This window comes from Symphalangus syndactylus, chromosome 4 (genome assembly GCF_028878055.3).
Source record: "Symphalangus syndactylus isolate Jambi chromosome 4, NHGRI_mSymSyn1-v2.1_pri, whole genome shotgun sequence".
In the NCBI taxonomy this organism is placed as follows: Eukaryota; Metazoa; Chordata; class Mammalia; order Primates; family Hylobatidae; genus Symphalangus; species Symphalangus syndactylus.
Genome location: NC_072426.2, coordinates 34578866 through 34591188, shown reverse-complemented (window position 1 = coordinate 34591188; position 12323 = coordinate 34578866). Strand labels below are relative to the sequence as shown.

The window sequence follows — 12323 nt, the reverse complement described above, 5'->3', positions numbered from 1 at the left end:
AGGCTGCCTGGAGTTGGGGGAGGGATAAGGCGGTCACTCTAATGGCCATGACAGCTGGCACTGCACAGGGTCACATGTAAAGCCTTGTAGCCCAGCACAGTACTGGGGCTCACCCCACGGCTGTAGTCACTACTGCCTGGCTGTTGCTGATGTTTATTCCAGGCCAAAGCCGCTTTATTCAGCAGAACGGGGTTTGTCCCATCAGGACATTGGCTTCCCTGCTGGCCCAGGGTGGGTCTAGAAACACTGTCCAGAAACAAAGGCATGGAATCAGGAGGTTCAGGAGTTTCCCTGGTGCTTTATTTTAGTGTGGCTTAGCTGGTACCCATGTTACATGACAAAGCCCCCTGTATTCTTCCCTCTCACTTCTCCAAGTGGAAAGAGTCCCTGAGCTGCACTGCCTGGAACTGGGGGATGAGTGACACAGACACACCCTTGGCCATCACAGCTGGTGTCACACCTGAAGTCTCCCACCTTTGTATTAGTCAGGGTTCTCTAGAGGGCTAGAACTAATAGGATAGATGTGATATATAAAGGGGAGTCTATTAGGAGAATTGATTCACACAATCACAAGGTAAAGTCCCACAGGCCATCTGCAAGCTGAGGAGTGAGGAAGGCAATCCGAATCCCCAAACCTCAAAAGTAGGAAAGCCAATAGTGCAGCCTTCAGTCTGTGGCCAAAGTACTGAGAGCCCCTGGCAAATCACTGGTGTAGGTCCAAGAGTCCAAAAGCTGAAGAACCTGGGGTCAGATGTTCGAGGGCAGGAAGCATCCAGCATGGGAGAAAGATGGAGGCCAGAAGACTCAGCCAGTCTAGTCCTTCTATGTTCTTCTACCTGCTTTTATTCTGGCCTTGCTGGCAGCTGATTAGATGTGCCCATCCAGATGGCGGATGGGTCTGCCTTTCCCAGTCCATTGACTCAAATGTTAATCTCCTTTGGCAACACCCTCACAGACACACCTAGGAACAATACTTTGCATCCTTCAATCCAATCAAATTGACATTCAATATTAACTATCACAACCTCCAAGACCAGTGTAGCACCAGAGCTTGCCCAAGGACTGCAGTCCTTGTGTCCTGACTGCTACCTAAATTTATTCTGAGCCCCAAGCCACTTTAGTCAGCCAATGGTGAAGCTGGCTGGGACTCAGTTTCCTCTTGCCGGGGTGGAGGATTCCCCACTGGCCCAGCACTGTCCTAAATGCTCTTCCGTGGGCACTGGCAGAATTCTGTCCTGTACTGTGTTCCACTGTGACAGGGCAGTGCTGAGCTCCAATGCAATGTTGCACACTCATTTTGCTCTCTCTTTCCCAAGCCCACAGATTCTTTCTCTATGCTGTGCTGCCTGGGGCTGGGGGAGGCGTGGTGTAAATAATACAAGACTGTCTTTCCGAGCTTTTCAATGCCTCTATCCTTGATATTACATTAAAATCAGGTACTGTGATTGCTCACTTAATTTTTTTGTTATTATAAAAGTGCTTTCTTGCATTGATAGTTGTTCAGTTTGGGGTTCCTGTGAGGGGACAATCACTGGAGTGTTCTATTCAGCCATCTTTCTCTACCTCTCCTCCCCTTTACAATAATGATAAATATTTAGAGAACCTTCCTCTGTTTCTTTTGGCAAAAGAACTATACACACCAAGATGAAAATTCAAGTAAAATAAATATAAACATAATTTCAAATAGATTTTAAGAAATAAAAGCCAGTAGTTTTAGTAAACGTATCAGTGTATTCTCATTAGGAAAGAATAAACAGATTTTGGTTGTTTCATTTTGTTTTGTTTTGAGACAGAGTCTCACTCTGTCACCCAGGCTGGAGTGCAGTGGCATGATCTCGGCTCACTGCAACTTCCACCTCCCAGGTTCAAGTGATTCTCCTGCCTCAGCCTCCTGAGTAGCTGGGACTACAGGCACCCACCACCATGCCTGGCTAATTTTTGTAATTTTTAGTAGAGACAGGGTTTCACCATGTTGGCCAGGCTGGTCTCAAACTTCTGGCCTCATGTGATCCACCTGCCCCAGCCTCCCAAAGTGTTGGGATTACAGGCGTGAGGCACCACGCCTGGTCGAGTAAATAGATTTTGACTTGACACAATCCAAAACTCAAAAAAGTAGGGTGAATTACTTTGGGAAATGTGAAGGTGGATCTGAAGAAGACCACCAGGAAAAGACCAGTTAGGACCTCTTCTTGCCAAATGTCTAGGACTCTCCTGCTACCCTAATCTCCTAATCATTCTAAATAAATAGGACTGTTATGTTATTAGCTTAATAGATCTGGAAAGAGGCCATGGAGATCAGGTTGCCCTCAGGTGATTCAAGGGTTTGGTTTCATTAAGTCACTGTCCTTAGCAGCTTCAGAAATTGTTCTTCACCTGAAATTTTGTCGTTTTACAAGAACCTCTTATATCATTTAGCCTTTTGCCTGAAGATTTCTCTGCTTACAATTGGCCTTTCAAATCGATGTTACGTAATTGCTTGCATCTCTCAGGGATAAAGCCAAAATGGCAACCTTAAAATACCAGAAGCAAAGACTAAATCTTATTCTCTGTTTTATCGCAAGAACCTAGTATACTGCTTGGCACACAGAGATCTTCAATACCTGTTTGATCGGTTGCGTCAACATGAAGCCATACTCAAAGGATAGTTTAGCAGGTTTCTGAGATGAAGCAAGATGAAGATTGCCGACAATGCTACCTTTTCCTTCCATTCAACTCCTTTTTACTGAGACAGTCCTAGGCTATGTCTTAAGTTGATAAAACAGCTTTATAATGACTCTCCCAAAGCATATCTGCATCTCAAGGAATAGTTGATAAATTTAAAAGAATTACCAGCTAAAGAAGAAGATCTGTGGACTGGGACAAGGGCCTTTATTCTAAAGCAAAGTCTGTTCCATCATTGGTATCCTGTCTTTGGAATTAGAATTATATAGTGATTATCACCCACACTACCCACTTATCCAGCTATGTACATTTTCATTTGGGTTCTGATATCTTAAGTCACCTTAAGATACCTAAACATACTCCTTGAAAATAGTGTCTCTTCTCACCCTTCTCCATCTCAGTAAATGGCTCCATCGCCCAAGGCAAAATCTGAGTTTTATGCAATCTGTCTTCCCATAGCACTTCTATCCAGCCCATCAGCAAGTCATATCAGTTCTACTTTCAGAATACATCTCAAATCTCTCTTCTCTTCTCCATCTCCATTTTCACCACCCCCATCCAGGCCACCAGCATCTCTCACATGGAATACTGCAGGAGCCTCCTTACAGATCTCCACTTCTTCTCTGACCCAGTACTCAGCTTTCTCCACAGCATCCACACAAGCCTTTGAACATATACATTGGATCATGTTATTCCACTCCTTAGCTTAAAACCATCCAAAGCTTATAGTTAGCCTTTTCAGATTTATTCATACTGTTGCATATAATTGAAGTTCATTCATTTTCATTTCTATACAATATTCCATTGTCTGCCTGTACCACATTGAGTTATCCACTCTACTGTTGATGCGAATGTGGCTTGTTTCAAGTTTGAACTGTTGTTACAAACCTTCTTAGGTAAGTTTCCTGGTACACATATGCATACATTTCTGTAGGATGTAAACCTAGGAGTATAATTGCTAAGTTGTATATTATGCAAAGACAACAGAATTCTTCAAAACCAGATGACAATAAACTATGCTTGTAAAATTAGATAGTGAGATTTTTAAGCAAGGAAAAGAATATATAGAAAGCAATTACCTTGAGGAGGTAAGAGGGGCCTGTGTTTGGGGTGGGGGATGTGGGAGTCTTCTGAGGTGCTAATGATGTTCTATTTCTTGACCTGGATGGTGTTTATAACAGTTTGCCAAAATGTATATTTATATTTTATATTCTCATCTGTGTGGTTGCCGTATTTTGTAACAAAAGCAACCAAGCCACACAAATAATATAAATACACCCTTAAAGTAGTACAAATACAAAACTAAAACCCACCCAAGGCTTTATATTGCATTTAGAGTAATTTCAGTAGCTTGCCATGGTTAGTAAGTCCTGTGTGATATGGTCCCTCGCTACCCCCTTTCCATTCTCCTTTCACTTATGCTTTTTTATTTCATCCTAATACTCATTTTATTAGCCATTAATTTCAAGAGTCAGCAGACTTTTTGTACAGAGAGCCAGTGGTAAATATTTTTGAATGTTTAGTCCATATTGGTCTCTGTCACAGCTACTAAACTCTGCCTTTGTAGTACAAAAGCCACCAGAGATAATACCTAAACCAACAGGCCTGATTGTGTGATACTGATAAAGCTTATTTACAGAAATAGGCAAGAGGCTGGGTTTGGCCCATGGATTGTAGTTTGCCAACTCATGGCTAATTTTTTATATTTTCTTTCGAACTAGACTAGTCAGTGCCATAGGATCAGAGTTGTCCTGGTCTCTATCATAGGTCTTAGGGTGTATACATCTGTACCTTCATTCATGAATGCATCTACTGGCTTAATTCCACACATTTACCTGTGTCTCTGTCCCTCCTGAGGATTCCATATAAATTAATACTCTCACCATCAGAAACAAGGTATTTACCATTATTGAATCTTTCTATGTGCTAGGCATTAAGCCAGACATACTTCATGCATTATGTAATTTAACCCTCACAATGATTAAATTGGAGCCATTGTCATTTTTATTTCATAGATGCGGAAAATAAGTTTCAGTAAGGTTAAGGAACTTGATTAAGGTCACACAACATCAGTGCTGGGGCTGATATTCAAATCCTTGTACTTCTAATGTAGATGTTGTCTGGTAATTTAGATAAGAGCCCCATAATGGTCGAGTTATTGTAAGTTTGAATGACTATGCTAGTCTGTTTTGCATTCATATGAAGGAATATCTGAGGCTGGGTAATTTATAATGAAAAGAGGTTTATTTTGGCTCACAGTTCTGCAGGCTGTACAAGTAGCATGGTGGCTAAAACAGATCGTAATTTTGAACACTTTTTTTTTCCTCTACATTGTATCTGTCCTCGCCCATCCATCTGCTTCTGGTAAGACCTCAGGATGCTTTCACTCATGACAGAAGGTAAAGGAGAGTTAGGTGGCAAGAGAGGAAGCAAGAGAGAGGAAAGGAGGAAACTTCTATTATATACAACAGTATGAATGAATCTTAAAATCCTAACTAAGCCAGGCTCTTTTTAACATCACATCTCACGGTAACTAATAGAGCAAGCATTCACTCTTTACAGGGGGGATGGCACAAGCCATTCATGGGGGATCCACCTCCATGACCCAAACACTTCCCACTAGGCCCCACCTCCAACACTGGGGGTCACATTTCAACATGAGATTTGGAGGGGATAGACCTTCAAAGTATATATAATGGCATATGTAAAAAGCATTTAGCCTAGAACTTGGCATGTGGTAAGAACTCAGGAAATGTTACTTACTTGGTGCTTTATCTTTGTTACGTCTCTCAAAGTATTCAACAGCATTATTAATACTATTTTTACTCCTAATTTCCATTATGTCCTAATTTAATATCCTAATTTAAAGTACTATTAGTCCTAATTATATTAAGGAGTCAATCTCAAGGAGTTTAAGATATTTGCTCAGGTTTACACAGTTATGGAAACTGGAATTTGCATTTAGAATTTTTTGGCTTAGACTTTCTACTCGAGATTCTGTGTTAGTCTGTTTTGCACTGCTAGAAAGAAATACCTGAGTCTGGATAATTTATATATATATGAGGTTTATTTGGCTCATGGTTCTACAGGTTGTACAAGCATAGCGCCATCATCTGCTTGGCTTCCGGTGAGGCCTCAAGAAGCTTCTATTCATGGCAGAAGGAGAAGGGGGAACAGGAATGTCACATGGCAAGAGAGGGAGCAAGAGAGAGGAGGAGGTGGCAGGCTCTTTAACCAACTAGCTGTTGTGTGGACAAACAGAGTGAGTACTCACTCATTACAACAAGGAGGGCATCCAGCCATTCATGAGGGGTCTGTCCCTATGATCCAAATACCTTCCACAAGGCCCTACCTCCAACACTGGGGCTCAAATTTCAACATGTGATTTGGAGGGCACAGACATCCAAACCATATCAGGTGCCATGAGAGAATAACGGATCAAGTGACAAGAAAATTAAAAAGACAGGGACATCATTAAAGACCTCAAAAACAAACTTGAAAGGCATTTTAAAGAATAGATAGGATTTGGACACACAGACATTTTGCATGGGTAGAAGGATGGGGATTGGGAAGAGGTGTTTCATATTTAGAAAACTTGTTGGTCAAAGTGTCAGAGACAGGAAAGTACAGGCCCCCACAGGAGAGCTCAGCACACAGGAGTGGGGACAAGGGTGCAGACGCCAGGCACCAGATGAGGTCCCAGGGCAGCACACAAGGAGGAAGAGAAGCAGTTCTAGAAAACTCTGGGCACACATAAGAGGAAGAAGAATGCTAATGGACATGGAGAGGGAGTGGTGAAGGATGAAGGGGAGAAAGCCTGAGGAGTGGGTGCTAGAGGAAGCCTGGGAGGAACTTTCCTAGAAAGCTCCAATCAAAAGAGCACAAGTGGTATAGGAGGCCGGGTATGGTGGCTCACACCTGTAATCCCAGTACTTTGGGAGGGTGAGGCGGATGGATCACCTGAGGTCAGGAGTTTGAGACCAGCCTGGCCAACATGGCGAAACCCTGTCTCTACTAAAAATACAAAAAGTAGCCAGGCGTGGTGGTGGGTGCCTGTAATCCCAGCTACTCAGGAGGCTGAGGCAGGAGACTCACTTGAACCCAGGAGGTGGAGGTTGCAGTGAGCCGAGATCGTACCACTGCACTCCAGCCTGGGCGACAGAGCGAGACTTTGTCTCAGACAACAACAGAACAAAATAAGGGGTATGGGAATCCTTGGTGACCTCAGCAGCTGCCATGCCATATGGAATATACTGGATATAGACACAGAAGATAAGAGTTCTAGTGTAGGTAGGGAAGGTCATAGCATGTATATTTTTTTCCTCCAAGAAGCTATGATAGAGTGAGCAGCTAGAGCAGCCTGTGAAATATTTAACAGACACCAAGGAATTGTGTGCTTGTTTAACTGCAAACAACAGGCTGTTGTGGTTTTTTTTATTTGCCCCAAACAAATTGTAATTTTGAGTATTTTTTCCCCCTAAATCATGTCTGTCCCTTCCATCTACCTGAAAAGTCTGACCTGCTTCATGTAGAAGGTTGTCCTAATGTGACCACCCTGTAGCCCTCTCATTAGCTCAGAGAACACAACAGTGAGAATGAATGAGCAAGGGGAAGACAAGGTGGTCCAAGACAGGGAGCTTGTCCAAGACAAGCTCCCAAGACAGGGAGCTAGGAGCAAGAAGAGTGAGAGGACCCCGGGAAAGATGTCCCAATGGGGAGGGGCGAGTCAGAACCCCAGTGAGAATGAGAACTGAGGACGAGCCCCATGTGTCTTTGCCTTGTGTGTACACATCTCTGGGGTATAGGTTGGAAATACAAAACAAACCAATAAATGGGTGTTTATTGCCAGGCACAATGATAGGCAATTTGGGTGTAAGGGAAAGAAAAGGCCAAAATCACTGTTTATACACGAGCCTGGTACTTCTTTATACCTGGGAACAGCGATTAACGTGTTCCTGTATTGTACTCATGGTCCTTGTGTGCCTAGGCAATGAAGAGGCGAGAATAATGAAGTCTGGATTTGGGGTTGAGGCTAGACAAATAGCTAAGGAAGAATGAATAGGACAAACCAGCTGTCATGACACTCCCACCTTGAATTTAGCTACCTAGTTTCTCTGCAAGTGAGAACCAACATTTTTGTGCCTGATTTTCCAGGGCTAGTTTGTGGCTAGCAATTAGTTCATTGTCTAGTCTTCTTCACAAGTGGCTTAGATTTTAGATAATGAGAACAGTATAAGTAATCTTGTACTTCTTTCTACCTGCATTCTGTCTTTAGACTTCAGTGCTCCTTTGACCAAGTCAGTATGGTGTTTGATCTTACTTAGAGGACTAAAGGAATTTCTGTATCCGAGTTAAGGAGGACTAATAAGAAAGAATATGAAGAAATTTTAGAGTCTGTCCCAATTTTGTCTTTTTCTGCCTCTTCATAGGAAAAACCTGAATTCTCTTTATTCTGTTCTTTGTGGGTAAATGTGCTTCTTTTTAAAACCTGTATAGCACTTTACTGCTCCTTAATCCAGGCTAGATATAGTTTCTAAAGTAAGCATGCATGACTCAGTGTTGGAACTTTTCCAGGTGCAGCAATGAAAAATGTCCTATGTGGTCTTGGTTGGGTTAATAAACAAACCCATCTCAGAAAGGAAAGAGAATTCAGGTTTTTCTATGAAGAGGTAGAAAAAGAATCAAACTGAGTTTGTACTCAAAAAAACAGCTTAAGCAGAGTCATTTGTTCTGTGGAATGAATAATGGCAGTTTGCTGTCCTTTCAGAGGTGTCCAAACTTTGTCATTCATACCTGATTCTTTTTTGGCCACCTACAATGCCAGGCTCTCATGAGCACCTAGAACTAGGGAAAGGAAGGCAGAATGCTGCTGGTGGCCATCCCACAGGAGGCGCATGCACCCCTTAAAATGAGAACACGCTTCTTCAGCCTTCTTAATTTACCTAGTTTACCCAATGCTTATTTAACTATTTTCTCAACTTAATCCATGATTACCACCCATTTTCAGAAGGAAAGCCAGAAAGTTGTATTAGTCCATTCTCACACTGCTATAAAGAAATACCTGAAACTGGGTAATTTATGAGGAAAAGAGGTTCAATTGGCTCATGGTTCTGCAGGCCGTACAAGAAGCATAGCAGCTTCTGCTTCTGAGGAGGCCCCAGGAAACTTACAATCATAGGGGAAGGCAAAGGGGGAGCCAGTACTTTACAAGGCTGGTGGAGGAGGAAGAGAGAGGAAGGGGAGGTGCCCCTCACCTTAAAACAACCACATCTCATGATAACTCATGAGATGGCACTATCACGAGAACAGCACCAAGGGGATGGTGCTAACCCATTCATGAGAATCCACCCATGTGATCCAACCACCTCCCACCAGGCCCCATCTCCAACACTGGGGATGACAATTCAACATGAGATTTGGTGGGGACACAGAGCCAAACCATATCAAAAGTATATCCTAGCACTTATTTTATGTTTTGAAAGAACAACAACCATGGCCAGCATATGATGGCAAACAAAGGGTTAAAGTGAAGGCCCTCTCTTCCACCCCCTAAATAATCCTCTCCTTCTTCTTACTGAGAGGAGAGGTGGAGAGTGAAGGGGGCAGGAAGTAAATGCTCACTCTATTCTATACCTTGAGCATGGGACCGTCAATTTTTCTCTGAGCCTCTAGTCCTGCCAGAAGGTACAGAGATGAGCTGGGCTTGCAGCATCTCCACTGCAAGGCTTGCAGGTCCTCCAGCCCGACACAGAAGTTCCTGGGCTACACGCAGGAACCTCCTGAAGTAGATGGCACAATTCCATCCTCCAAACACCACCTCCTGCTTTTTATCGCCTCTCAGAATATTCACAGGAAACCTTACTTAACATGAGCTATTGCTCCAAACTGAAAAATGAAAGGAGAAATACATGCAGATCTGGCATCTAACTAACGTTCCCAACAACTATTCTGTAACTCTGGGCTAGAATTAGACTCTTAGAATCCAAGTTTGAGGGATCAGGATCCTAATCCTACCATATTTCTTTTTCTTACTCTTGCTTCCTTGTTCTTTTGAGAATGAAAATATCAGGAGATCAAGGGAAAAGTAATGTGAGCAAATACGTCATTTGGATTCTCTAGGCTGAGAATTTATTGTCTAAATGTTGAATGAGATATAAATCTTTGCCGGGCTCAGTGGCTCATGTCTATAATCCCAGCACTTTGGGAGGCCGAATCATCTGAGGTCAGGAGTTCAACACCAGCCTGGCCAATATGGTGGAACCCTGTCTCTACTAAAAACACAAAAATTAGCTGATCATGGTGGCGGGTGCCTGTAATCCAGCTACTCGGGAGGCTGAGGCAGGCTAATCGCTTGAACCCAGTAGGCAGAGGTTGCAGTGAGCCAAGATTATGCTACTGCACTCCAGCCTGGGCGATAGAGTGAGACCGAGTCTCCAAAAAAAAAAAAAAGAAGGGAGCAAGAAACACCAAGGCCTACTTGGGGGTGGAGGGTGGGAGAAAGGTGAGGACTGAAAAACTGCCTATTGGGTACTATGCTCATTACCTGGTTGATGAAATAATCTGTGCACCAAACCCCTGTGACATGCAGTTTTCCCATGTAACAAACCTGCACACGTACCCCTGAAACTACTAGAATAGTGTGCATCTCCTTCTTCCTGCCTTGTTACTTCACTTTTTCTATTCCATCTCTTAAAGAGGCATGTAAAGTAGAATATCAAAGTATTGAGTGTTCCCTCTGCTTGATTGCTGGATAACCACTGGTACACATACACAGCTTCGTATCTACATGGCAGACTTATGTGAGTGGCAATACTGTTTCTGGTGGATGGAACATAGAGCTTACATGACTTATCTGCAGTCCCTATATTTTGTTTTGTTTTATTTTGTTAATTTTATTCATTTTTTGAATAGGTAATAGATGCACATGGTACAAAATTCCCAAGGTACAAGAGTTTACGGTGAAAAGTAAGTCTCCCTCCTCTTTGCCCCAGTAAATATAGTTCCCATTTTGAAAGGCAATCACTGCTCTTTCATTCATTCCACATTTGTTGAGCACCTACTATGTGCCAGGTTCTGTTCTGGGCAATGACATGAAGCATAACAGACAAAGCCCCCTTGCCCTCAAGGAGCTTACATTTTGATTACGAATTTCTTGTAATATTCATTCAATAGTATCTTAAGTTTTGTATGGCCAGCCCACTGTGGTAGTTAAAAGAAGGGCTCTAGAGTGACAGCAACTGATTTCGAATCCTATTTTCTCTATATTCTAAGTAATCTTGGAGTATTTATTCCACCACTCTAAACTGTGTTTTATTTTGAAATGGAAATAACGATTCTGTTTTATAAGATTATAAGAATTAAATGAAATAATACATATAAAACACCAAACACAGTGCCTAAAACATAGTAAATGCTCAATAAATATTAGTGTTAATTATAATTGATCTGATTCTGCTGTTCTGTAATGCTGACTAGAAATAAAGGATTTATTTTCCCAATAGTTTTCATTTCCTCTCTTTGCTGTATGATCAAAGAAAATCACTTTTTAAAGGATAAGCAACAGTAAATTTAAGTCAAGTTTGATCATTAATCTCTCATGTATTAGACTATTTTCTGAGTCCTATTAAGAAATCAACTCCTAGTAAATCAGTAGAGTATAGAGACACTGTTTCTCTTTATTCTTTCTAATCTTTTTTAATCCCGTGTAATTTGGAAGGTTGTACTATTTGGTCTATACTATTAACTATTAATTTAAACTTTATAATGGGAGATTCTGTATTTTACAGCAGAATTAAACACTTCTGAGCAAAGTTTCTAACAATACAATTTGGTATCCTTATCTTAAGGAACTTTATGACTCAAGTCTCCAGCCAGACGGGAAAACAGCTTTCAGTTCATGGAAAAGTGACAGAAGTTTTCCTTGGTGATGGTCTTAAGATGGAAAGAGATTAGAAGAAAAGTACATCGGGTGGGGGAAGAAAAGAAGAGAAAATAACTTCTAGGATAAGAAAACACTTTTAAATATTAGGCCAATAACTATTTCCTTTATTCAACATGAAAAAGGATCACTAGGGGGCATAATGAAAGATTGTGAGGATGTTCGATTGGGTATATTACACCATGTACTGGACCATTGACTTGGAATCTAAAAAGGAATGAGGGTACACCTATTTGGCCCACCACAGTCCTGATAATCATTTAATGTACTCTCTTTCTCTCCTTTATTCCTGTTTCTATTTTGTATTGTTTTCCTGGCAGACGAAGTTGATGGATCTTTGAATGGCTGATTATGGTGTAGGAAATCTCTTCTTTCAGCCTAGTCATGAGGTAGGGAGGACTAGGAAGAGGAGATTGCTGAGTAGTTGAAGTAAAATGCCTCTGAACTGCTTTTATTAATTGGTTAGTGGTGGGATCAGGTAGATTTGGGGAGTTTTATATTCTTTTTGAATATTTTCTAGGCTCTGATAATTTATTGACAGAAGTCGATTAACAATAAGAACATCAGTGCTCAAGATAAAAGTTTTGAAATGCATCAAGTCAATACTAAGTGAGGCCTTCTCTAATGGCATTTGCCACTGTGCTCCTGGGCTTTGTGTATACACATCATTTAATGCACTACAGAGCTAACTCTAATTTATTAGTGATACATTAGGCAACCAGAG

General features: G+C 41.7%; 1 protein-coding gene across 3 annotated transcripts in view; it reads left to right on the top strand.

Moving 5' to 3' along the window:
* The window catches only part of ANK3 (ankyrin 3), a 556820-nt gene that overhangs the window by 428026 nt on the left and 116471 nt on the right, over positions 1–12323 (top strand). Inside the window, exon 24 of one of the 3 annotated variants that reach the window (XM_055274392.2) lies at positions 10573–10626. The exons of the other annotated variants lie outside the window; for them this stretch is intronic. Within the exon in view, the coding sequence (XP_055130367.1) occupies positions 10573–10626 (54 nt within the window). The remainder of the gene's footprint in view (positions 1–10572; positions 10627–12323) is intronic. 3 annotated transcript variants of the gene reach the window in all.